At 36.2% G+C, this 21212-nt stretch overlaps 1 protein-coding gene across 1 annotated transcript in view; it reads right to left on the bottom strand.

Moving 5' to 3' along the window:
* The window catches only part of sorcs3a (sortilin related VPS10 domain containing receptor 3a), a 213506-nt gene that overhangs the window by 80910 nt on the left and 111384 nt on the right, over window positions 1-21212 (bottom strand). The window contains exon 4 of the mRNA XM_066693212.1: window positions 14895-15053. Within this exon, the coding sequence (XP_066549309.1) occupies window positions 14895-15053 (159 nt within the window). The remainder of the gene's footprint in view (window positions 1-14894; window positions 15054-21212) is intronic.

The raw sequence follows: 21212 nt of genomic DNA, 5'->3' as shown, positions 1-21212 counted from the left end.
GTATTGGTTTTAGCTGTTCAACTGTTTTTAAAAATGCAGAGCTCAGACAATTGGTTATGATGACACATTATTGTAATACAGCTTCTTCCGCTGAGTCATACTGATTCAGTTAATTACCAATGCTTCTTACCACATTTCACGAGAGACTATACGTTAGCCTAATTATAATACTGCCACCACCACTGTTCCTCCTACTACTGAAAAAATGTTAAGACAGCATATTATACATCATCTTATGAGATATTATTCCTGCCACAGAAATAAATATACAATATTAGCTATGTGCTTATCATGTGAAATACTTACTTGGCAGTAAGCAGTTTGTTTATGTCTTTATTTATACTATATATGATTATAATGTGTGTTCACTGGGTTGGGCTCCAACTGTACTGGGCTCCCTGTACTGGATGAAGTGGTTATTGATGATTGATGGATGCATGAATGTTTGTTTTGAAGAATGCTTACATCTTTTAGGCAACTATTTGCTTATATAACAGGTTACCTAGGCAGTACTACTGTTAAACTACAGTGTAACCAACAGCAGCAATTGTCTTTATGGGTGTATAAAGAATAAGACATTAACAATTAATTATTCATTAACAATGCATTTATATAACAAAAAAATCTATGATGACAATTAATCACTAATAGGGGTAATTTACTAGAATGTTAATGGCATTGTCTTAATCTGTTTACAAATTCAAGATTACATAATCTTTATAAAAAACTATTTACAAAACCCTGATCTGAAGCATTGCTGGACTCCTACCAAGTGTGTCTGTGAAACAACCAGAACTTAAAATATGAATACCTTTAACATATGTTGTGATTTCAGTTACCTCGGAGTGCTAGGATATAATAAGGATTTAAAAAGTTATGCCCCTGAAGATAGTCAGTTTGGTCAACCAAGCCTCCATAATAGGTGGATAAGCTTCCACTTAATGGCCTCTAAAAACATAATACTGTCACAAATTTGGCAAACGATTATAGAAGTAAAAGAAATACTGACTAAGGAAAGTGTTCATTACTATGTTTCCAAGCTACGGGGTAGAAGTAATCAATACCACATCAGGACAGTCACTTCTACATTCCTTCTATATGGCGTTGGTTGAAACAATAGCAAAAATAATTATATATATATATATATATATTTGTAGCTCTACACACACACACACACATATATACATACACATACACACAGTACATATATATAATTGGCAAAAAAAAAAGGTAGTCATGAAGTTTCAATCATGGCCCTGACATTTAGGTCTTTGTCACTAAGGTATTTCCATGAAGAAAAATGAAAGTATATACACTGTCAGATTGACCTATATCCAAATAAGCAAGGATACCAAATTACAAAAACAATACTTGTATGGGGAGATTATATATATATTATTAATTTAATTTAATTTAATGTAATTATATTAAAGACTTAGTAAAAGTGGATTTGAATGAAGGTCTTTGCCCTCTGGGCCTAAAGTAATATACTGTAAGTAGATGGATTGTGCTACATCAGGATTAGTCGCTCATTTTCACCAGCTAGTAGATTTATGGTGCAGACGGATCACAATAGTCAGGGGACAGTCACAGTGGGGTAGATGTATGTGTGTATGTATGCATGCAAGTGTGTGATGGTGTTACAAATACTTCCATTTCTCTGTTAGAAGCCAGTTATTTCTGATATAAGCCTTTAATCATCTCTTACATGTATACATTTTTCATTGCTGCAATGGAGGTTACCTTTCCAAAACCCCACACAGCAATTACAGGGACTATGGTGTCCTCAGGAGTTGTCCAAACTTATGTTTGGAGCACATATTACAAAATCATTTGAAGCACAGTATACCCAAACTACTAGATGCTATTTTCTCTCTGCATTGGTCTATTTGTGTATTTATTGTATTTATTTTAGTATTTTTTAAACTATATTTTAACATCAGAACCATAATTTATGCTTTTGTAAATTGCTGAAAATGTCAATTATTTGGTCTATCATCAGGTGATACAATAACTTCCATAAGTAATAATTTGATTTTGATTTAAGTTAAACTTCTAAAGAAGAATCTGTCAATAGAGCAGATAATTTCTAATGTATTATTTGGATCATGCTTCTCAAAGACTAATTAACATAAGTAAATGAAATATCATGAAACTGTACATTTGTATTAAGCATAATAGCTTTAAATATATTAATTACCATACATAATATACCCAGTGCAATAGCCATAACATTACTAATGACCAAACAAGCCGTGTTTTCTACTATTTTCCACTGAACGATCATGGCTCTTTTATATATAAATTCTCCTAACCAGGTTCTCATATTAATCCCACTGTGAAAAGACAATGAAGAATAAAATCAAATACAGTCTATAAGACCTGCAGGGCTGTGGCTGCCCAGGACCAGAAGTGAGGATTACTGCCTTAAAAAATCATAGAAATCCAACTAAAGCTAATAACCGCAGGCTCAAAAGCATTATTTCCAACACTAGCCATTGCAGAATGAGATTTGACATTCTGTCTCTATTGACAGTTTGTTGCTGTTTATCATCAATCAGTCTCTCATTTTGAGCTGGACTTGGTTTTGTAAATGCCATAGCTGAACTTATATGACGTGTGTAATGAGGAGCAGAGACAACAGTGGGTTATTTAACATTGGCCTCTTAAGGCTAAAAGCATAGATACTTCTAAATGTCTCGATTTGACAGCCATCGTTTAAAATGCACAGCAGATAATAGAAGTGACACATGAACATGACCTCCCAAACTCACATTGACTGGATAGTGCAGGTCTGCACTGCAGCAGAAAATCCATCAAGTGCTTATTTTGTCTTTTCTACAGACATGCAGGGAGGGCGGCCATGACATCCAGCTGATCCTATTTGCAAAAGTAAATGTCAGCTTTCTCTACTGTTGCAGGACTAGTTCTGACGTTTAACCATATTAGAAAGTTCAGAGAGAGGGCTAGTGAAGAGCAGAGCAAAATAATCAGCATCTTCAGCTGTTTACACAGTTCTGTTTGAAGTTTACAACAATAAAATGTAATAAGGAAATTACAAATGTCCAGCATTGATGAATGAAATATAACAAGGGTTATATATAGATAATGTATATAAATATTTCAGACTTCACAGCCAATGTTTAAAATGCACCAGATGATGTACGCCCAGTCCTAATGCGTAACTACCCGTTCTTGCCTTAGGTTTGTTGACGTCATAATGTCAATGAAGGACATCTATTCCACTGGCTCTATTTCACTTTGTGTAAACACATTAAGGTCAATTAGCAAGTATTGTTTCAGACATATGACCTAGTGCTACCTCCCCATTATATTAATTCATGGTGCTAGATATCAGACTCGAAATCGTGTAGGCCTTCCAATGCCAGCATGAAATGCATACACCCAGAAGGATCGTGTTGTTTGTCTGTGGTTTACATAACAATAAAAACAACCTTTTTCCAAAGGCTATTTGTTTTAAGTAGGACGCATCACTATTCCTGGTGGTGAAATTAAGACCAGTGATAATATGAAAATCAGCTTCAGACTGATGTTAACTCCTTGTGATTTAAATGAAATAAAACTGATGAAATGATGAAACTGTTGACTAATATTCTAAAAGTGAACAATATCCCCTAGAGAGAGCCACATAATAATATGAGATCATTTCAAACTTTGCTCTAATGTACAGGTTCACATTGCATCTAGAAAACAATCAACAAAAACAGTAATCAACTATAAATCTTGTCACTGATGAATAATTGGGTAGAAAATATAATCTTCTGGTCAACCATGTGGTATAGGTATTCAGAAACTCTCTCACATATACAATTATATATATTTATTAAATTAACTTTCGATTTCAATCGTAATATTTGCAAAAAAACACCAAATTCAAGAACTTTCAGGTGCAAGCAGGAAGACTGGACATAACATGTTTAATGTTTCATAACTTTGTGAAGTCTAAGAAAATTTGAGTAGATCAATGGATACTTGAAGTAAAAATTATGTCTACCGATGGATCTTATGGAAGAAATCAAAGAAGAGAGAATTTGGCACAGCAACAGCACGCTATTGAAAGGAAATCTACCCATTTGCCCACAGAGAAAAGTACTTGGTCAATGCAAACACAAAGACGTATGGAAAGACGTATGCTTGGAATAACAAGAAGAGATAGAAATGAATGGATCCAATAATAAACAAAAACGTGACATAATTAAAAAAGTGAAAATGAAAAAGTGAAAAATGGCAAAGGGCCAGACATATTGCAAGAAGAACAGACCAAACTTGGACAAAGGAGGCTATAAAAGATGGGAAGATTAAATATATACTATGCAGGAGTGACATGGAAAAGGGAAGTTGAAGCAAGTGGCAACATCTTGGGAGGCCTTTATCCAGCAGTGGATCAATGTAGGCATACAGAAAATATGACTAATTATATTTATTTAATTGAATGTAGTAATTATAACATTAAAAACAAAATGTTTATAAATTATGTGAACTATCAAAACATTCTTGCTGTTTAAAGTGCAGTATTTATAGCTGCAGACATAATGCTACAAGATGAATTAAATAAATGTAAATGTTGACCCATCCTTTGATGTACTGTTGCTAAGGAAATAGAAATGATGGAATCAATAAATTAAACCCTCTGTTTCTTATTATTTAAAAATAATTTCACAAAAGTTGTAATAATTTGCTTTATGTCCTTGATTTGAGTTTTACAGTCTTGTGCCGCACTACTCAAAATTTGTCTGTCCAGAAAAGAAAAACTTAAATTTTACTAATCTTTCTCTCATAAATGATTGTTACTTATATGGTACACAAGAACACATTTTTTGGATCACATACAAGGTTATGTTGTGTTTATATTCCCACCATGCTTTTCTGTAATTTCTTTAAAGAAGCGGCTTCCTGGGGTTTGGAGCAGCTCATAAAAGTTACGTGACTGTTTCAAGGTTCCTGACACAAAGTATCTATAACCCATTATTACTAGAAAAAATAATAACAGTCACTCTTCTACATTTTAATATTTGTGGACTTCTGATGGCATAATCTGTATTAATCTTAAAGTCATTCACTCCTGCTCTCATTGCCTAAGGGGATATTCAAATTGCAATAGTCTATCAATCACATTTTAAGTAAATTAGCACGTCTATATTATAATAATTTACAGGCTTGACAATACAGTAAATATGAACTACACACATAACTACAGAATGCTTTAACATCTTGCACAAACAAAACCTTCAACATAATAAAACTCTAAACTAAAAAAACAACAAATGTAGTGCTATCCCTTCACCAGACTATTAGCAGCATCCACCCCAGCATCAGAGTATATTTCTACAACCAGACGAGTTTTCTATGAATACCAAAAAGTGTAGCATGTCCCGTAATGATAAAAATTGATGATGATAGAAGGAAATGCGTGGGGGGAAAAATGATCTCAGAAATTGACATTTGATTGGTTGATTTATCTTGAATTTGTGTTTTTCCTTCACAAGAAAAGGGGGAACAGCATATCTAAAGAACAGTAGGACCATACCAAAATGAACATAAAAATGAATAAAGGCATGTCCAGCAGTTTTGTAAAAGATTGAAGTAGATCAAAAGAAACAAAGTCAAGAGTTACATGCACAACCAGTTCATGCTGCTATATTTGTGACAAGAACACAAACTACGAATCATCTTGTCTAAAAGTGCTGAGGGTCAATGAAGTGACAAAATTGTCACAAAAAAAGAAGCAACAGGGTGATTTAACAACTACTTTCTAGAAGGAAAACTGAGTCTAAATGTATTTGAAAAGGTTAAAAAAAAAAAAGTCCCACGGCTATTCTGCTGTTCCATATTTTAATGTTTATTGAGAACAGTAATATTATTAACCAATTTATTTTTTGGAAGGGATCTGTAATTGTTTACTTATTAATTAACCTGAGAACTCATCTTCACTCCCTAAGCAAGGGTTTCTCCAGCCAATCTGCTTACATACACATAATCAACCTATGCTGTGATCACGGTTTAGTATGAGAGCTGTGATTAATGTGCTCTCTCCCTTTTCATAAAGACTCGTACTTCCAGCTCCTGGAGTTTGAGCAATAGCAGGAAGAGACTATATTCTTAGACTTGAAACATTTAACACACTGCACACATATTACTCCACAACCTAGTAAGATCTCCTTTCATGTGAAAAGCAGAAAATATATCAATGCCTGGTCCATGCACGGAAATGTCAGTCAGCTACTTTAAGGACAAAGGCTAACTGACATCTCTCACCTTTTTAGGGCTTCTGTTTTCAAATGAAAGCATAAAGGTTACGCTTAAGATGAAATACCAAGGCTCTTGGAAGTGTTTTCTTGTTGGTCATCCTGAGGAATCTAACCGTTTCAACAGACAGGTGATATTAAAACAAACGGAGGCAATGCCAATCACATCTCAATGAGTTAAAGAAAGGAATCCAAAGTTACTTGTTAAAGGCCAGTATGAAAGTTGTTGATCCATACAGTAAAAACTGGCATAAATGGAACACTCGCTCTACTAGTATGAAAGCTATAGCACCACTTTTACACTTTTTGATTAGAGCAATTACGATGATGATTTCATCAAAAGCAAACACAGTAATGATGGTAACCATATAAATGTGATAACTGATATTCACAACTGTGGATAAGTTGAGACGAGATTATTTGAAATACATAATTTAGCGCAAAACTATTTATTCGCTCCTTTGCAATATTTATTAACACCATATATGAAACCCATCCGCGTCTCCAATCTCCTCGACTGTCCATCTGCTGTTTACTCTTTAATGTTACAGTCCAGACCTAATACCATTACCGAACTTGTCCATCTGTTTTCTACCTTCTCTGTCCATGCCCATTGTCACTACACAGTATACATAATTCCTCTTTGATTTCAGTTCCATGCGTCTGTACTGTATTCTGCTCTGGTGATGCCAAGTCTCTCTCTGTCTCTCGGCACCCCTCAGAGAAGCACCAGGTTTGCACTCGAGCTTCTTTGTCATGGTATGGGTTTTCGATCCACCCATCAAACCTCAGTACATCCTTTGCCTAAATCTTCTCCCCTTGAAACACAAGAGTATGTAAATTCCTGATGTACCAGAAAGGATAACATTTACAATCAAGATAAGACCACCAATCTAACAAAAAGGTTGGAAATGCTAAATAAGCTGTAATACAAGCTGGACAGTCAAATTTTGAAACCAGCCATTCAACTAAATACTTGCACTAGCTAGGACAATTTAATCAATTACTGCTTTCTGATCACTTTTCAGAGCACAGTCAATTCTGCCAAAGTTAATTAAATTTCAGCTATGAGACTATAATATTCATGAAACGCCTTACACCTGTTAACATCTCTTGCTCATAATAAGATGAAAGAAAAAAAAGAAATGAGGAGGTGTCACATAAAACTCAAGAGTGCCAATTAAATGGAATTCATTTTCTCATTTTGAACCACTTGCTTTTTGTTTCTCGATTCATAATTTTAAGAATATCACAGGCATAACATAACACCTTATGCATTTAATGTGAGTTCTGCTGTTAACCAATGGTATAACAGGGTTAGGGATAGGGTTACAGACTAGGTTTGGGGTTAGGGCTTCTACATGTCAATGTGCATGAAGCATTCATATATTATTCCTGTGCGATTCACACATTCATTAATTAAGAATTCACACTCTTTAGGTGTTACCAGATTAGGTACAAAAAAAATGCATCAAATGGTTTTAGTTTGTTGCTTGTTCTCTGTATTATTTTTTAATTACAAATAATTATTTATATACAAAATATGCAGATGTATGGTTAAAGTAGAAATCACTCAATTAATTAAAATCACTCACTGTCTCCCTGGCCAAAATCAAGCAATAGCAAAGAGGCAGGATTTTGTGGAAGATGAAATACAACTTTCTGTGTTCATTTACATTTCTTGCTAAGTATAATTTAAATGCCAGTCTTTACTAAGCCAACCCCTTTGGAATGATTGGCTTTATGATTTAGACAAGCAAGTGGTAAGTTAGCTAAAACAACATTGTTTAAGATATGACTGAGTAGAAACTTCTCTTAATTTCCAAACACACATATACACCGATCAGCCATAACATTATGACCACTGACAGGTGAAATGAATAACACTGATAACCTCGTTTTCATGGCACCTGTCAGTGGGTGGGATATATTAGGCAGCAAGTGAACATTTCGTCCTCAAAGTTGATGAGCAGGAAAAATGGGCAAGCGTAAGGATCTGAGCGACTTTGACAAGGGCCAAATTGTGATGGCTAGACGACTGGGTCAGAGCATCTCCAAAACTGCAGCTCTTGTGGGGTGTTCCCGGTCTGCAGTGGTCAGTACCTATCAAAAGTGGTCCAAGGAAGGAAAAGCGGTGAACCAGCGACAGGACAGGGTCATGGGCGGCCAAAGCTCACTGATGCACGTGGGGAGCGAAGGCTGGCCCGTGTGGTCCGATCCAACAGACAAGCTACTGTAGCTCAAATTGCTGAAAAAGTGAATGCTGGTTCTGATAGAAAGGTGTCAGAACACACAGTGCATTGCAGTTTGTTTTGCGTATGGGGCTGCATAGCCGCAGACCAGTCAGGGTGCCCATGCTGATCCCTGTCCACTGCGCGAAAGCGCCTACAATGGGCACATGATCATCAGAACTGGACCACGGAGCAATGGAAGAAGGTGGCCTGGTCTGATGAATCACGAGTTCAAGATGTTGACTTGGCCTCCAAATTCCCCAGATCTCAATCCAATCGAGCATCTGTGGGATGTGATGGACAAACAAGTCCGATCCATGGAGGCCCCACCTTGCAATTTACGGGACTTAAAGGATCTGGAAGTCTGATGAGGCACAACCCACCCCAGAGGCACCTCACCACAGAGGGTCAACGGGGCATCCACACCCAAGGTCTGACGAGCCATCGCAACCCAAAGTCTGTTGATGGTCCAACCCCCCCACCCCTGATGGCCAGTGAGAGGCCTCCTCCAGAGGGAAGAGCACAGCCAGCAGCACCGATAAATAACTTTCTGATCTCCTTGCTGCTGTAATAAATATACTGCCTGGAGGGGAGGCAACCATTAGGCCTAGGCCCTAAGCCGTGGTCCCCCAGAGATTTATTTTCTCCTACATGCCATCCATAGGAGTTTTCTGTTTTTCTCTCCTCCGTGCCTAAATGGTTTATTTACTTAAATGTTCACTAACTTTATTCTAGATCATGTAAAATGTTTACAGGTCTATATTTTATTTTATTGTATTTATGTATTATTTTATTTTGCTGTATGTTTGTTGTATGTTTACCAGTCTGTAAAGCGCTCTGTGGCTACCCTGCAAAAGGCGTTATACAAATAAAAATTGATTGATTGATTGATTGATTGATTGATTGATTGATTGATTGATCTGCTGCTAACGTCTTGGTGCCAGATACCACAGCACACCTTCAGAGGTCTAGTGGAGTCCATGCCTCGACGGCTCATGGCTGTTTTGGTGGCAAAAGGGGGACCTACACAATATTAGGCAGGTGGTCATAATGTTATGGCTGATCGGTGTATATACAGTTAGGTCCATACATATTTGGACAGTGACATAATTGTCAACATTTTGGCTCTGTACACCACCAAAATGGATTTGAAAGGAAACAATCAAGATGTGCTTTAAGTGTAGACATTCATTTTTATATGTGGTCCCCTCAATTTTAGGGGTTTAAAAGTAATTGGACAAACTAACATAATCATTAATTAAATGGTGAATTTCAATACTTGGTTGCAAATAATTTGCAGTCAATGACTACCTGAATCTGGAACCCATTGACATCACCAGATGCTGGGTTTCTTCCCTGGTAATGCTCTGCCAGGCCTGCACTGCAGCTGTCTTTAGTTCCTGCTTGTTCTTGGGGCGTTTTGCCTTCAGTTTTGCCTTCAGCAAGTGAAGTGCATGCTCAATTGGATTCAGGTCAGGTGATTGACTTGGCCATTGCAGAACATTCCACTTCGCCTCAAAAAAGTATGTTCATCGTATATTGCTCAGGATTAATCTGCAGGTGCGTGTCAGCATAGTGATGTGCCGAGTGTAGGAGAGAGCAGGATCGAGGGTGACTCCTAAGTTTTTAGCGGAAGAAGGAGAGAGTCATAGATTCCAAGGGGATTGAGTTGGAAAGATCAGCAGATGGTGCGGAAGCTGGGGTTTTTCTTCACCAGGGAAATAATTATTTTGTCATCCACCACAGTTGTTCTCCATGGTCTTCTGGGCCTTTTGGTGTTCCTGAGCTCACCAGTGCGTTCTTTCTTTTTAAGAATGTACCAAATAGTTGATTTGGCCACCCCAATGTTTTTGCCTAATGATGGCTTGCTACATTCGCAGTGGCAGCTCTTTGGACCTCATATTGAAGTTGGTTAACAGCAACAGATTCCAAATGCAAATGCCACACTTGAAATCAAATCTAGACCTTTTATGTGCTTACCTGTATGTGATGGAGTAGGCCCATCCCTTTGTTAAGGTATTTGGAAAAGAACAGACCTTCCAAACAAAGGCTTACCTGGGGTGGGGTTGTGGAGCAGCCATCTTGGGGGAAAGTAAGGGAAGGTTACAGAGGCCATGTTGGGAAGGGACTTTAGATACCTGGGTCACCTTATCGCTGACATGGGAGGGGTTTATTGGTTAGGGCTTATTTATTTTGTTTATAGTTTGATTTTATAATCTTTCATTACTTGTATTATACGTTTTGGTATTTTGATGTAAACCTATGTTGGAAATACATTCAGGGATGTATATTTTTAATGTTCCTTTTGTCACCTTTATTCTCTAATGGTTGGTCTAGTGGGTGGGGCTAATCTTACAGCAATATAAAAGCTGGGTCAAGGGGTTCAGTAGGGGAGAGTTGTGTGGTGGTTAACACCTGCCAGTTTGTGGTCCTAATCTGAGGATTTGTTTATTTTTGGATGTCCAAATGTATTTAGTGATTGAAAGACAATAAATGTCCCTGTTTTTGAAGCCTTGTTTGTGACTGTCTGACTTTGGGACCACCACACTGTAATTGAACTAATGAGGGAATAACACACACCTGGTGAGCTGAGCAGCCAATTGTCCAATTACTTTTGAGACCCTAAAATTGGGGGGACCACATATACAAATTCCTACACCATTCACCCAATTTGGATGTAACTACCCTCAAATTAAAGATGAAAGTCTACACTTAAAGTGCATCTTGATGGTTTCCTTTCAAATCCATTGTGGTGGTGTACAGAGCCAAAATGATGACAATGGTGTCACTGTCCAAATATTTATGGAGCTAACTGTATATCGAGTCCAGGGAAATTACTTTTTAAGCTTTTCCCTAGATATAAGACTTCAGATGTCAACCACAGATCATAGGTTATAGCTTAATCCAGTCCAGTAATATGATATCCATTACACCCCACGGTGCAGTTTTCCTTCTAAGGCCACATTGATGTTTCCTAAGTAGAACCCAAAAAGCATGAAAACTCTGGCCCAGCATTTTCTACTTCTTGTCAATATCTCCAGACAATCATTTCAACAGTTTGGACAATAAAGACCTTGCGATCCTCTAAAACATTTATCTTAATTTCATTTTCTCTGCACACAGTTCACCTTAAAAGAATCTGGAGCTGCAGCTTTTATTTCCTGTTGGATAGCGTTTTTAAGTTAAAAGTTGTTCTTCTGCATAATTTTGATTGATTCATATGTTGGGCTTATTGTTTTTATAGCCATGTCAGGTGCTGTAGATCTTAGTATCCTCCTTAGAAACTGCAGCCTCTAAGATGAGACATTAGCTTTGCTGGCTTTAAATTACACACTGTTCATTCCTTTTTTGCAGTAAAAAATAAATACACATTTGCATGTTATCTCATGTCTTGTGTGATAACTGCAGAATTCTTCCTTACCTAGATATGTGTGCTTTTAAGGGTCAGACATATTTGTTAAACAAGCTGAGGATGCATTGAACAGAATACTAGGCCTGCATCTTGCTGTATCTCATGGCAGCAATACATCTAATGCAGGGTATTTGGAAAAAACAAACAAACACAGAAATCAGCAAAACATTTAATTACTGAAATAGCTCAATTAGGGGCCTAATAAATAAGTAATTAAGATCTCAGCTGGACTCAGTAACAGAAGCCACAGGGTGTTCCTGACGACCAGGATTGAGAAACCTTGCATTAGTAACTTTTTACTCTAAACAACAATCTCTAATGTTACATCTATTGAATTGAGATCTGGACATTGTCATGGCCAGACTATCAATGTTCCTTTGGACTTTGGAATCTTCCTGGATCCAGCTTCACCTCACGTCTAGCAAATGTATCAGCACTGGTGGATTCAAAAGCTTAAAGCAGAACAGATCCACTTGCATGCTTCACATATGGGTGACATTCTTCTACATGGGCTTCATTTTCACATGGCTGAGGATAAATTGTTGATTATATTCTGCTAGAAGGGGAATTTTTATATTTGTTTATGTTCTGACAATTTTCCTCCTTTTCCTGCTTGAAATTCCTTTTGAAGAATATACTTGAATAAAAATCCCTAACGCTAATTAAAGGGATAATGAACACTCATACAAAATAAAACAAAAACACCTCTTTCCTTGCTGTCCTGGTTGTATTGAATCATTATACAATGACAGTATGACCCACACCATCTTTAAAATGCCTCAATACCATTCTGGTTTGTAGTATTCCATGTATTAGTCCATACCCTACCTCAGTTCATTGCATCAGTACAAGGAAGACAAGATGTTTGGTCCTTATCAGACTGATGACATGCCAGAATGGTATTGTGACATTTTAAAGATGTCACAGGGTCACACTGATATTGCAAAATTATGAAATAAAATGGAGCAGTGAGGTAAAGGGGCATTTTCATTTTATTTTGGAAGAGTCATTATTCCTTCCAATATACCAGCACGACCCTTTTCAAAACGCAGTGTCTGATTCTCATTGTCACATTTCCAGTAATTCCTCTATCAGCACTGATAGAAAAGTTTTCTGTAAGTAAAATGAAATGCGGTCAATTCATTTTCCTTTTGACAATTTTTCAGTTTCGTATTTTGGGTATTGAGGTTTCCAGATGTCTCTTCGCTTCAGCTAGGTTGTCATGGCAGAACATTGGCAAACGTATAGCACAAGATATACACATCATCTTGGTATTTCACTTAAATTAGGAACAGTGAATATGAGAGTATAATTAACTTGTGTGAACAGGGGTTTTCTTGTTGTTGTGTGTGTAGAAGATACATTTGAATGCAGCCTAGACTGGAATCGAATTCCATATTTCCATGGACATCCATTTCTCCTACTTTAGAAAAGGGCCCTGCATGAGTTTAACTTTTTCGGCAGCAAATATATTGCAATTCCAAATGGATATTGTTCAGCAAATTCATGTTTCTTCTATTTATGATGATTCACGAGAGGCTTATTCTGCAAGGACACAAGACTGATTTGACACCTTCTGTATTTGCTGTAGGAAATCAACAAGCTTGAAGAACAAGAACTGTGTATTCTTCATTGACCATGTGACAAATGCTGTACAACTATGTATTTATATACCTATAACATTTATACACTACAGGCATAGGCCTACATATATAAATAAAATAAATTTGGAAGTACATTTATTAATCAAGGCAAAAGCAGAAGACTTTTTCAGCTCCATAGTTTCCAGAATTCCCCATGTCTTCAACTTAATAAAAACTCTGAAATTTTATATATGAGATTGAGAGACAGCCTTAGGAGGCATTTTTAAAAGGTTTCATTAGACATCATTTAGTCAGCATGGGAGCTGATTAAAAAGTACATTCCATGTAAAAGCTGTTTCTGTACTGGATTGCAAGTAGTCCATTGCCTTGCTCAACTAAAGTGGGAAGACTCAATTAAAAGGCTACAAATGGCATACATCTGCATAACTGAAGGGTCCTTTAAAAGAAACAGTACACAGCTAAACAACTTACCACACATTCAAAAGGAAGAAGGTGAAGAGGGTCTCTCAATTCAAAACAACTAAACACAAACTGACTTTACTGAAAGACATTGTTTTGAAGCATATATCCAAAACCTGGTACCAAATGGTTAAGGTACAATAAAATCAGTGTCAGTCTCCAGACCTCAATCTAATACATTTGTTTACATTGTTACTATTTACCACAAAACATGGTACCAAATGGAAATTCAAGTAAAACTGCATAGATGCTTTCTAGTAAATTCAGGCATGTTTTTTCCCCTCAGACTAGTGGTATATTTTGCACCAAAAAGTGAAACGTATTTTAAAGAGAACATGAAATCCACAAGTTAGATGAAGTACAGATGGATTCCAAGATACAACAAGATATTTTACCCATATTGTCAAGAACCTTGAGCTTTGTCACAAATAGACTTTCCAGCACAGTGACACACAACCACATCTATCCTTAACAAATTGTTAAGGAAGCACACAATGTTTTTGATTGGCCAACAAAATCTCAAGACCTCAATTAATTAGAAAATGTGTGTGATAAAAGGAAAAATGCTGTCCCAATTTGATGAAACAGTTAAAATGCAACAGGAAGCACCTCCTCTATATAATCAAAGCCAAAGGGGAATCACAAAGTACTGATTGCACGCATGTATACGTAACTATTCTTGACCAATTTATGATTGGTATATAGAATTCTGACATTGATTTTTGTTTGATTTGTATAGAAAAATACGGAACGTACACCTGCATTTTCAACTAACACTTCAAGAGTATGAATTAATCTGTAGGCTACAACGTATATATGTATGTGTGATTTTTTTTTCTTTCTTCTTTTCCCCAGTAATCATTTTCTCTGAGCAGACTGTGTTCCCACACGGAGCAGCCAAAAACAACTTGATCTTTCTCACCTTTTGGTCATGGCTGTAGGCCAGAATCCAGTCTTCATGTCTAGGATGAAACAGCAGGCTTAGAATAAAAAAGTTCAGACGGAATTTCTGATAGCTTGCTCCTTCATCTGAGCTGATCAGAACGCTGCTTTCAATCTCTGGATCACTCAGCAGCATTATCTGAAGGAGACAGAAAGATAGAGAAAGGTATTGTTCACCAGATTTTTAGATACTGAAATGCTAGAGTGGCATAATCATAAACAACAATATCAAAAATGATAGAAGTACATCAATCATTTCTCTAGCAAAAGTTTCTTAAAATGTTGGAATGAGAAACAGCTGTAGAAGATGGAATTGAATGCATTACTTTGAAGATATTGAGTGTACAATTTTATTATACCACTATCCAAAAAAACAGTCAAAGTTCACACAGTATTTATGTTAATTAATGCAGTTTAAAACCAACAATAAAAAACACACATTCATAAGGGTGTGAAGCAGTCAGACTCGGTTACATTCAATGATTGTAATCTGCTCATAAGGGCAGACTTCAATAAGTCTGAACATTTTCAGTAAGGGCAGTCTACATAGCACACAATTCATGGAAATCTAATCAAATTTAGAAACCTACAGGATGTAGCCATAAAAACAATGGAGGGATTAGAGCTTTCTCCCTTGTTTGCTGGTATTTTCCTTCAAAACACAAATGGGATCCAATCAAATCATAAGATGTAATATAACGTGATTTGTATTTCTATATGAAGATATTCATAGCTTCAATATCAGAACTGTAGTCTAGTGTAACCTGGCACAAATAGACCTCCGTCTGTAATAATAATTAAACTACAAAAGCTAACGCTGAGGAAAGAGGGGAAGAGCTTCGGCAATATCAACCACAAAAGGCTATGTTTTCTTTGCTCAAACAGGATTTGAATTGGAAAAACAGCAGCACATTTGTCACTGGTTAAAATGCCACTTCTCTTTCTCGAGCTCCTACAACGGATCCTCCCCAGCGGTGATTTAGATAAATCGTTTTTCATTAAGAGCCAATAAACAGACTGCAGATTCAGAGCCAGTTTTCCTTGGCCAGGGCCTCTTGTTTTACCATTCATTATCGTCATGGGGATGGCAGGAGAGCCCCTATTTCTCCCTGTGTCTTGGGACTTGTCAGATATAATTTATAGCTTTGTAAAGCCTAATCATTTTCCATAATATTGGATTAAGTGACAACATTTATTAAGGAGTGAAATTACATTTCACCTTGCTTTCTTGCTTCCACTGCCTGTGTTCTACTTCGGCGTGGACAATCGCAACCCTCAAAGTCTTTGAAAAGTTCCTCTGACAGGTTAGGTTACAGGAATTTCCACTCAGTCAGCTTGGGAACCACACTAACCTATCAAGCCAAGTCTCTCAGCATATTAGATTATGTAATTCTACTAACTAAATACCTTCCTTAAATCCTTTCTTTGAAAAGGAGCTCATTCAGCATATTGTTTTGTTTTTCATGCCAAATACTAAGGCTTTTAAATAGTAATGTGGATATACTACAGTTACCTTACCTACCTAAGTGACATTTGCTGTTATTTAAATATCTTGTTATAGTAAGTCATATTTATATGAATTAAAGCATGGTTATTTTAGCATCATGACACCTGGAGAAAGTCAACTGTACACATAATTAATCTACCTGCTATTAAACACAAGGGCCCATTCTAATGTTGCCTGTAATTTATCTGTCAGTGTCTTTCAAAACACCCTACAGAAATGCTCTGTAAGCCACTGATTGAGAAAAGCTCAATATATGTTCAGGTTTTCTGTAAATCCCAAGGAATCAGGGTGAAAGCTATTGCACAACTGAGAAACAAGCAGGCTTTCACAGGAAGGAAGAATTTATCAGTCTGCCTTAAGATAAACAGGAATGTGTTTGCATTGGTTTGGATAGTAAAGACAGAACATAACACTACACCTAAATTAAGAGAAAAAAAAATGGTTTTGAGAAAGTAATAGAGCTGATTTGAAATGACTCTGTGGGTTTCTATATAATCCTTCAACACGTTTTTAAGGATTATCTTTGAAAAACATGTATTTTGACAACTGTTTATTGCCATCAACTGTCACCAGACATCCCTTTTCTTCATATGTATTTGGCCATTGAAATGAACAGTAAGTGAGTACTGCCATTTTTAAAGAAACCCATATAGTGGAACTTGGAGGGCAGAGATATAGAACTGAAGTGAAATATAATTATTCTATTTAGTATCAAAAAGCTAATTGGCCGATTACTCCTGGATCACTTTGGAACAATGTTCTTCCTCTCTTACGTTGTGCCAATGGGTTCCAAGGAAATCTCCAATCCATCTCACGGACACTTTCACAGAGGCAACAGATTTCAACACAGGCTCTTTCCCAATAAGCTGTCTTTTTAGGGCATTTACTGAAGTGTAGTTCCAGTTTCTGTTTGCAGGTCCCTAAACAAGTCATCACAAATATGTGCTCCCTGCAAGGTAGTCTTTCTGTTTGACAAAACTTACGATCAAGGGATCAATTCAATTAGCTTTATCATTAGAGGGAATTTAGGAGTTCACTGAATTAACAGAGGAAATGTGAAGCTACTGCTATCTGAATCTCTTCATCAATAAGGATTATAATTTCCCCTCAACATATCCTTCCAGTCAAAAGTTAATTTAATTAATTGCTGAAAATCTATCTTTTTTTTTTTTCTGGCCCCACATCTATATTGGTTTAAGATCATATGAGCAGGTTATATCTTATCTTTACCTCTGCACATTTGATAGGCACCATATTCAACATAATACAATGCTACACAGTGTAGATATTTTTAACAAGATGGAACATTTTTAAAACACAATTCAATAATAATCATCATAATCATTGGACTAAACTGAATTTATTATATGTGTATTATCAGCTAAAGAATTAACAAAAAGTGTGACAACTGCTCCATTTGATTTTAATAATGTTAAAATTTAGATAGAAAACCACAAGAAGCAATACACTTTTATGTGTTTTAAAATATTAAGATGTAAAACCCGAATTAAAAACTAATGAACTCAAAGTTCATTAGTTTTTAATTCAAGATCTACATCTTAATATTTTAAAACACACTTAATTTGCAAGACTAAATTGGTTTATTTCGGTTGGATCCAAAGTATATTCAAAGACATTCAAACAGCTTCCTGAAAAATAGTATATGAAAGGCATAGAGAAAATCTCCCAAGATGCATGCTTTTTTTTTCCATTTGGTGTACGTTTATTCATGCAATATAGCATTATCATCATCATTATAAAAATCAAGGCACTGTTGTAAAGTTTTTTAACAGTTGTATAACAGATACCCCATCAATCTCAAAACTAATAACAGTGTGCAGGAAATCCAACATCCCCTACTTCTTGCATTCACACATCCTAGCGGGATCTCCAAAATCGTTCACACAGTTGCTAGTTGAGAACACAACGGATGCTGTGCTATGATTGAATACCCCAGTGTCAGTGCTTCATGCTAGCAGTACAGTCAATCAGCAGACATGTTTATACAGTGGAAAATGAAATTGCTGTAATGCTATTATTATTGCCTTAAGCCTCTGAGCTAGAGATGGTTGGTGCCTCCAGCCACTGAAGAGTACGAACGTCACCATTCAGTGCCTAAACTGGAAGAATGGGATTGTCTGGTGCGTAATGAACATCATATCATACTTCGATTTCCTTTGCAAAAATGATGGTGACTTAAAGGTCTCTCCGAAATAAAAGTAAGTTTCCATTTCCCGCTTAAAGTTATTGTCAAATCCTCGGTAAAACAGCAATATGAATATGACAAAATACAAGGAAATGCTCTATATACTGATATCAATGGTATCATGTACCATTTATCTTCCAGTGTGTGTACCATGCTAAATAATGGATGCACATGTTCAAGCATAATGGTAATGAAAAGCACTTTTACTTCACAAAGTGCAAGCAATTAGACCTTTAACAGGCCATTCAGCCATTATGTCAGGCATACTGGCTTTCCATGGCTTTACATTTTTGATTACCTAGGGAACAGTAAAACAAAGTAGTGCAATATTAATATGGCCCCCTGCCCCATTAGTGTTAGTTTAATTCTACCTTAAAAAGTATGAGAGCTTTTGGAATATTAATATAGTAACAAATGTCGTCAAAGATGTAAAACATGGATTTACAAATGCTCTTTTCCAAATAGCACACTCAAGTCAATTAGTCACATTTCTAATGGGAAGGGTAGTATTAACATAAAATGGATTACACTTTTGATGCACTATTTATATAAATTGTATGGAACTATTTATTTGACTTTGCCCACTGCGAAAACCTACCAGAAAAAGATGTTGCATACATTACATTCTTTACACATTTCAGACTGAAATTTTACATAATTTACCTAGTCAAGGAATTTCTATGTAATTATTATTTTTATCTATGCATGCTTGAAATGTGATTGCTTTGAAAATAAAATGTGGCATTTGACAGCGTGAGTTAACTCTTCCATTTGAAAATATAATGCCTCGCAGATACCTAATGAGATGTGAGAGTTGTCACCAAACATGTTTTTTGTAGTTTTTTTAGGTTTTTTACTTGTTATGCATACAAATATTATGATCTGTTGATTGATTATGTTTTGTCTTTTCTTTTCAATGATCAGAAAAAACTATATATTACTTTGTTAACATATGAATACAAAATAAACCTTTTTTTGATTCGCTGGGTCATTGGGTATGTTTGCATAAAAGCACAATTCATACATTGCAAAAAAAAAAAAGTCCATTAGACAAAGCATCAACACTTAATTAAGTTTTCCTGCTGTGTTTCCCTGACAGTTCAAAGCAAATTTGTCTTCAAGGAATAGGGGAAAGAGGTAAGTGATGGTGGAAAAATCAATAGACGTTTGAGATATAACCTCTAGAGGTTATCTACGGATGAACCACTGGGTGGGTGTAAAGAACTAATCTCCACTGAAAACAAAGAGGCGCACAATGATAGGGAACTGGGACTGGCTGCAAGCTATTTAAATAACAACAAGTATTGGAATTCTAATTGAAAATTATTCATGTCAAGCCTGATCAATTCCACTCTCCTGCAGGAGGTTGAAATAATAAAGAAAATGATTAAAAATAAAGAACCAAATAATACAAGGTATGGTCCTACAAAACATTGACTTATTTTCCAATCAGTAAACACGAATTTAAAGAATAAAGCACCAAAAGTAATCTGCTTAAAAATATTGTTTCCTATCTTTTCTGATTGTGAAAACACCGTGAAACAATCCTGCATGACACCATTTCTGATTGTATTAGATAGATCCGCGCTTGGGATTCCCACCACAAGAACATTTTTGAGCTCGACCAAACCAAGCAAAGATGCATTAAAACACTCAAACGTGTACAAGAACTCATTTACAAACAAGTGGATCGCTCCCTTTCTGTAATTGTTATTCCGCCACATGCAGAGTCATTAATAAAAAGCAATCCTTGTGTTTCTCAATCTTGGGACTGGAATAATTTCTGATCAAAACACTGATATGTAAGGCTATTCCAGAAAAAATAGGTTTGATATGAAAACAGTAATCGACCCATTTGCTATAGATAATGGAAATAGGACAGTCTGCATGGAGATGTTTAGATTAGCAGACACCTTTGATGGCCTTTTTTGCACAGGACATTTGGCTTTCTCCATCTGCAGGAATACACCATCTTAAAGCAATCACTATATATTGAGAATCACCCCTCATTTTCTTCATCAGATCTTAAAACTGCTCATGGTTTAAAGAGACCTATAAAAAGGCCTCCAGGACCAATGCAAAGCCCGCAATGGATGCAATGGAAATTAGGGATTATTAATTCAGATGTCTCGGATGTGTGGCAAAATAAGCACTAAATGGCTTGTCTAATGGGCAGGAGCACATACTCTTATTATATGCTGGATGAGTGCACTCCGCAGTAGTCAAAATATTATGTTTGTGAGCATGTGTCAATTCTACAGATTCACACAGATGTTCCAGCTAAATATGTAATAATCTATATGTGGCAATTAAACCTGAGGAGAGATTTGTCAAAATAACGGGTACAGGCATTGGAAGTATACCCCCTGTAACACAGAAGTGCATGGAAGCTTGAACTCAGAATTGCCCAAAGCTTGAAGAAAATTAACATTTGAATCCAACAAACCTTGTTTCCCTGTTATTTCAAATGTGCATTTAAAACCAAACTTTTGTTTGAAAGCCCTTATTTAGTACTAACAGTTTCTTTTTAAACCTTTAGGATGTTATACTATATCTAGACGGTCACTCTCTGCAGCCATAGCTTG

Source organism: Amia ocellicauda, chromosome 20, assembly GCF_036373705.1.
Source record: "Amia ocellicauda isolate fAmiCal2 chromosome 20, fAmiCal2.hap1, whole genome shotgun sequence".
In the NCBI taxonomy this organism is placed as follows: Eukaryota; Metazoa; Chordata; class Actinopteri; order Amiiformes; family Amiidae; genus Amia; species Amia ocellicauda.
Note: the sequence above shows the minus strand (reverse complement) of the source record. Positions and strands in the feature narration are given on the sequence as shown.